This window comes from Vigna unguiculata, chromosome 6 (assembly GCF_004118075.2).
Source record: "Vigna unguiculata cultivar IT97K-499-35 chromosome 6, ASM411807v1, whole genome shotgun sequence".
NCBI lineage: Eukaryota > Viridiplantae > Streptophyta > Magnoliopsida > Fabales > Fabaceae > Vigna > Vigna unguiculata.
In genome coordinates this window covers 11,905,156-11,911,933 of record NC_040284.1, presented here as the reverse complement: position 1 = coordinate 11,911,933, position 6,778 = coordinate 11,905,156, and the positions used below count along the sequence as shown (strand labels likewise).

General features: G+C 27.3%; 1 protein-coding gene across 1 annotated transcript; it reads right to left on the bottom strand.

Moving 5' to 3' along the window:
* Positions 1-472: 472 nt before the first annotated feature.
* Positions 473-2,320, bottom strand: LOC114189093 (cytochrome P450 71D9-like). The gene is made up of 2 exons (XM_028077802.1): positions 1,306-2,320; positions 473-1,187 (listed from the first exon to the last, which is right to left on the bottom strand). Exons 1-2 carry the CDS (start codon positions 2,206-2,208, stop codon positions 564-566), a joined length of 1,527 nt encoding a protein of 508 aa, XP_027933603.1. The 5' UTR covers positions 2,209-2,320; the 3' UTR covers positions 473-563.
* Positions 2,321-6,778: the final 4,458 nt, after the last annotated feature.

Sequence of the window (6,778 nt, the reverse complement as noted above, 5' to 3'; positions counted from 1 at the left end):
ACTAAATGTTATACTAGTAATTTTTTCAAAAATTTATGTACAATTATTTAAAATATAAATTTAAGTAGAAAAATAATATTAAAATATATGATGTAATAAAATATTAATATAAATAAATTTAAAATTTTAAAATAAAATTTAATGTAAAATACAAAATTTAAATAATATTGATAAAATACTTTTAACTAGAGTTAATTTAAAGACTTTGATTTACCTTCGCATTCATTTTTCACTTTTCTTCATAACATAATATCTTTTTTCATTGACTCTTCAAATCCTCTCACCTAAAACTCTAGACATATCATATTATTAAACATACCATATTATTAAAGGGAAATGATACTCTTAATTTAGTGTTTTTAGCACAATCTTCGCTTCATTGTGGAGACTAATTTAAAAGCAATATATAAACATAAGAGTAAATAACATTAGGGTCTTTCTTAGCCACACCTTAATAAAAGGTAAGCAAAATAAAACAAAGACTTATTTGAATTGCAGTAGATTTTTTTTTTTTGTGCAGTATGCACTAGAGGGATACCAAAGGTTTCAGTTTCTGGAGAAGTTCATGTGACAGGCAAAGGATGATAAGGAGAAGGGACCAGGTACAGATCATCTTTTCTTCTCATTGTGATTCCAAACACCTCACCCATGTTCAATTCTTCACCTGTCATTCCACTGGGAAATTTCCAATCAAAGTGATACAACAACATTGCAAGGCCAAGTTCAATAGTTCTGAAACCAAATGTGCTGCCTGGGCACATTCTTCTTCCAGCACCAAAAGGAATGAACTCAAAATTACGCCCTTTGTAGTCAATATTGCTATCAATGAATCTCTCGGGATAAAATCTCTCTGGTTCGGTCCAAGAGTTTGGATCTCTTCCAATTGCCCAAGCATTCACTATGACCTTGCTTTTGGCAGGTATGTGAAGACCATGTATCTCACATGCTTCACCACATTCTCTTGGAAGCAAAAGAGGAGTTGGAGGGTGTAATCTCAATGTCTCTTTCACAACTAGATTCAAATATTTCAGTTCATTCAGGTAATTTTCATCAACCCTACCTTTCATGTTGAATACCTCTCTTACCTCAGCTTGTGCTTTTTTCATTACTCTTGAATCCTTCATCATTTCAGCCATTGCCCAATCTATGGTTGTTGATGATGTCTCACCACCACCACCAAAAATATCCTTAAAAATAGTTTACCGACCAAAAGGGTTAGAAATAGATAAATAAATAGACTGCATGCTTATAGAGTAATTAGGAAAATAAGATATAGATGTATTTGAAAGAGGTTATGATCCATACCAGAATTATTGCCTTGATGTTGTCCCTGGTTAAAAAGAAATCCTGCTTGCTACCATCCTCGTACTGTATGAGAACATCCACAAGATCTGTTGCTTCCCTTTCGTGATCTTTGGTCTTAGACTTTGCCTCTTTATGCTCATTGACGATGTTTTCCATTATCTGATCAGCTTCTTGATGCACCCTCTCGAGCTTATGCCTCATGCCAGTGATATGTTGCAGCCAAACAGCAGAAGGAAAGAAATCTCCAATGTAAAAACCTGAAGCAACTTTGGTTATTTTTGTAATCACCGATATAAAGTTATCATGGTCTTTGCATTTCTTGCCAAAGGCAGCCCTTGAAACAATTGTATAAATTGTTGAAAGTACATTTTCAGTGAGGTTGATGGGGGATCCTTTATGCGCATCTATCCTTTTCACAAGATTCGTGAACTCCTCTTCTCTAATTGGCTGGTATGAGTTTACACGTTTTAGGCTTAAAAGCTCTAATGTGCAAATCTTTCTTAGCTGCCTCCAATAATTTCCATAAGGAGAAAAGGCAATGTTTGTACAGTTGTAACTGACTACATCAATAGCTAGGACTTTAGGCCTTGTGGCAAAGTTAATATCATGGGTTTTCATCAATTCCTTAGCACACTCGGCTGATGAAATGACAATGGTAGAAACCTCTCCAAGTTGAAGATGCATCAAGGGTCCATATTTCAAAGCCATGTCTCTTAATTTTCTATGGGGCAGAGAGGATAGCATATTGTGTATATTTCCTATGATAGGTAGCTTTCTAGGTCCATGAGGCATGTTACAAGGTGTTTCCTCATCTTTCTTGTTTTTTTTTCCTATTTTTCTCACTATAAGGGTTAAGAAGATAAAGAAGAAAAGAGCTGAAGAGTAGAGGACTAGTTCAGCCATGGAAGAGAACTTGAACTCTAATGCTAGTATGATCCTTCTAGTGTATGTTTATATGTTGTAGGTTGGCCTAGTCACTAAAAGTTGGAAGAGAGGATATGAGATATGTTGTAGGTTCAACTCTCCCAACTAATATTTGGGATATATAAGATTGGTTTGGAGGGGTTTTTAAAGGAAGGATGAGGTTATGGGTTCACCTCCCACGCTAACAAAACTAACAAAAATTTGCAAATGAGAAAACACAGTGAATACCGATGAAATACTTAGCATTTAATACCAATAAAATAAATAAAGGTATCAATTTCAATTAATAGAAATTTAATAATTTCAATTAATAGAAATTTAATAATTTCAATTAATAGAATTTAATAATTTCAATTAATAAAAAATTAATAATTTTAATTAATTTTATACTTTTGAATTAATTTCAATTATATGAATTTAAAGAATAATTAAATTTGTAAATGTAACAAATTAAGAATCACAAAAAACAAATTTTTAACACATGACACCCTATCAGGGATGTCAAAAAAATCCGTACATGCGGGTATCTGCAGATAAAATCATAAAATCCGTAACTGGTAGGAAGTGAATACTATAGATTGTAGATGAATACCCGCAGATAACGAGTATGGATATTTTTTGTACCCACATGTTAGTACCCGTGGATACGAGTATCATATTGTCAGTACCCGTGGATACACGTACCCGCTATATTAATTTAAATTAAAAAATAAAATAAAAAAAAAATCATGATTAAAACATTAACACATTGAAATTGAATTGGTTATTTTTTATAAGTTGGTTTTAAAAAATCTCAATTTTTTTGTAAACTGTCATTCAACACGATTTAAATGGGTTATTTGGACTTTATTCGAGATTTAAAAATGTTATACATTGTATTTTTATTTGAATTTGTGGTTAAAATATAGTCTTAAATATTAAGTTTTTTCTTTTGTAAATACTCGTGGGTACCCGTGGACAGTATATATATATATATATATATATATATATATATATATATATATATATATATATATTATATTTTTGGAAATTTATTAAAATTCTTAATTGTAAGTATTATATTTTAAGAATTGATCAAAATTAAATTGTGTATTTTTTATTTATTTTATAAAGCACAACATTTAATGTTAATAGATAATAAAGAATAAAAATATTTAGGTTTAATTTCTCTTTTAGTCCTTGTTTTTGTCAAAACAAATGAGACTAGGATTATATTAATTACATCAACAAAGCAAATCATCCATATTAAAAGTTTCAATTTTAATGAAAGATTCATTAATCCGTTTTAAGAGATTTATAGAAATTGATAAAAGACCAAATTACATTAGTTTTTTAAAAAATCTAGATAAAATTGAGACTAAAATAAATTGGAGGACCAACTTAACATTTTTAAACAAAATCATGAATCAAAAGAGTAATTAAATCAAATATTTATTAAGATAATTTTTATTTTCATTCTTATTGTGTTTTTTAATTTTTTCACAACTTGTAATCATCTCTCACTCTTATATGTTTTCTTTTCTTTTCTTGAAGAAAAAAAGTTAGATACAAACTTTTTTTTTTGCTTTCATTTCTCATTTATGTTCTTCCTTCCTTGTCTCTTGTTTTACTTGATAATGAAAACATTATTTTTTATCTCATCAGCTTTTTGTTCACTTTTGTATGAATATAGAAAAAAAAATGTACCACATATTTTTTCATAACTGATTTTTAATTGTGACTTAATTATAATATATTTTTCTTTTAATGATTACGTGTCTCAATTGTTTATTAAATTATGATAAATTACTTTTTAATATTATTTACAAAAAAAAAAATATTGATAAAGAATAAAAGAATAAATTCATCGTTTAAAAGTGATAAAGAAAAACTATTAATGAAAACAATATAGATTCTACTTCTTCACATATTTTGAAGCATTATACTAATGATCAAATTGTTTAGTAGAGAAGTCATTCTTTGAAGCATTATACTAATAGTCAAATTTAATGATTTCAAAATTATATTATTTTGACCCTTCCAATATTTTTTGTCAAGATCCGCCACTGCCCGTGGATATTAAAAAAATATGCGGGTACCCGCTTGGGCGAATCTTCTTAGGGGCAGGGAAGGGCAGGGCCCCCCCAAAATTTTGAAATTTTTTTAATTATATATATAAATATATTTGAAAATTTTTAAATTGTAGGTAGTATATTTTAGGAATTGATGAAAATTAAATTGTGTATTTTTTTATTTTTTTTATAAAGTACAACATTTAATGTTAATAGATAATAAAATAGATAATAAAATATAATAAAGAATAAAAATATTTAGGTTTAATTTATCTTTTGGTCCCTATTTTTGTCCAAAAAGTGACACTAGGATTATGTTAATTACACTAGCAAAGAAAATCATCCATACTAAGAGTTTCAATTTTAATGAAAAATTCATTGATCCGTTTCAATAAATTTAAAGAAATTTATCATAAAAGACCAAATTGTATTCGTTTTTAGAAAATCGAGACCAGATTGAGACAAATAACAGAAGGACCAACTTAACATTTTTAAACGAAAACATGAATCAAAAGAGTAATTAAACCAAATATTTATTAAGATAATTTTTATTTTCCTTCTCATTGTCTTTTTAGTTTTTCATAAATTGTAATCATCTTTCACTCTCGTATTTTAAATATCACTTTTGTTTTTGAAGACACAAATTCATTATTTTTGCTCTCATTTCTCATTTATTCTATTCCTTTATTGTCTCTTGTCTCGATAATGGGAACATTACTTTTTTATCTCATGAGTTTTTTGTATATTCATTTTTTTATGAATGTAGAAGAAATATAAATAATGTATCATGTGTTTTTTCATAACCGATTTTTAATTGTGACTTGACTATAATATATTTTTCTTTTGATACTTATGTGTCTTAATTTTTTATTCGATTATGATAAATTATTTTTTAATATTATTTACAACGAAGGTATATTGATAAAAAATAAAAGAATAAATTCATTTTTTAAAAAGTGATAAAAAAGAAACTATTGATGAAAACAAGATAGACCCTACTCCTTCTCATATTTTGAAACATTATACTAAAGATCAAATTATTAAGTTAGAGAAGCCATTTTTTGAAGTATTATACCAATGATCAAATTTAATAATCTTAAAATTATATTACTTTGGTTCCTCCAATACTTTTGGTCAAGATCCGCCACTGTGCCCGCATAATAGATACCCACTAGGGATGGCAACGGGTCGGGTATTCGCTTAAAAAATATCCGCAGATATTTTTAAAACCCGCGGGTACCCGTGGATATCTGATACCCGCAATTATTTAAAAAAAATGTATTTTATAAATTTTTTAATATAAAATTATAAAAATAAAATATAAATTAAATTAAATTATAATTATAATTATAATTATAATTATAATTAAATTTGACATAATAAAATATACTATTACTTCTAATTTTAATTAAATTTAACTTAATAAAATATAAATTAAATTTTAATTTTAATTTTTTGCGGGTAACGGGTACCCGCGGGTACGGATAATATGATACCCATACCCGACCCGTTTATAAGCGGGTATTAAAATAGCCGCTACCCGCGGGTAGTAACTATCCATCGCGGATTTTATCCGCAGATATCCGCAGGCACGGATATGTTTGTCATCCCTAATACCAAACGAATATAATACGAATACGAGACGGATATGTATCCAACGGGTAGAATCCAAGAAAACTACTATCCGTACTCTACCCATCACGTTGACATCTCTGCACCCTCTCATTAATTCACACAAAAAATAAAATTTTAAAAACTGCGTTCTCTCGATTAATCAAAAGAAGAAATCAACCTTACTATGTGAGAGTCTACAATTTTGACATGTGAAATCTACTTTTGTTAATTGCATAAATAAATATTTTAGACATTATTAATTATATTAATAATAACAAATTTAATTAATAATAAATAATTTAAGCAGAAACTTACTAATTTCAATTAATATTATGCTAGAAACAATAAATAATGCGACACATGTCATGGTTTATAATATAATAAATTGTAATAATAGTTTTCATTCAATTTTAATAAAAATAAATATAAATTATGATATAAAGATAATTAATAATAAAGAAAATAATTTTAGTAATTAATCTATAAATGTAACAAAATAAAAGCACAAAAAAGAATTTTTTTTTACGAGGGACACTCCCACATTAATTCACACATAAAATTAAAAAAATAAAATACCAACCTTATTATGTGGAAGTCTACATATTCGAGTAAAGATCTACTTTTCTTACTCAATTAGCCAAGATATTACATTACAATATTATAATACATTACAATATGTTACAAGAAATATTAATTGCGAACGTAAATATTTTGTATATTTTATACATTATTAATTTATATATTTTTAATTGCTAATTATAATAATAATAATTTCAATTAATAATTATTAATTTAAATAAAACCTTAATAATTTCAATTAATATTCTATTGGAAACAATAAACAATATGGCACACCATAGTTTACCGTGGCGGATCATGACGAA

Excerpts from the sequence above, each read along its gene's own strand:
- LOC114189093 (XM_028077802.1), bottom strand. The coding sequence starts at position 2,208 with ATGGCTGAACTAGTCCTCTACTCTTCAGCTCTTTTCTTCTTTATCTTC. Across the intron at positions 1,188-1,305 it reads ACATCAAGGCAATAATTCTG|GATATTTTTGGTGGTGGTGG; the intron begins GTATGGATCATA and ends ACTATTTTTAAG.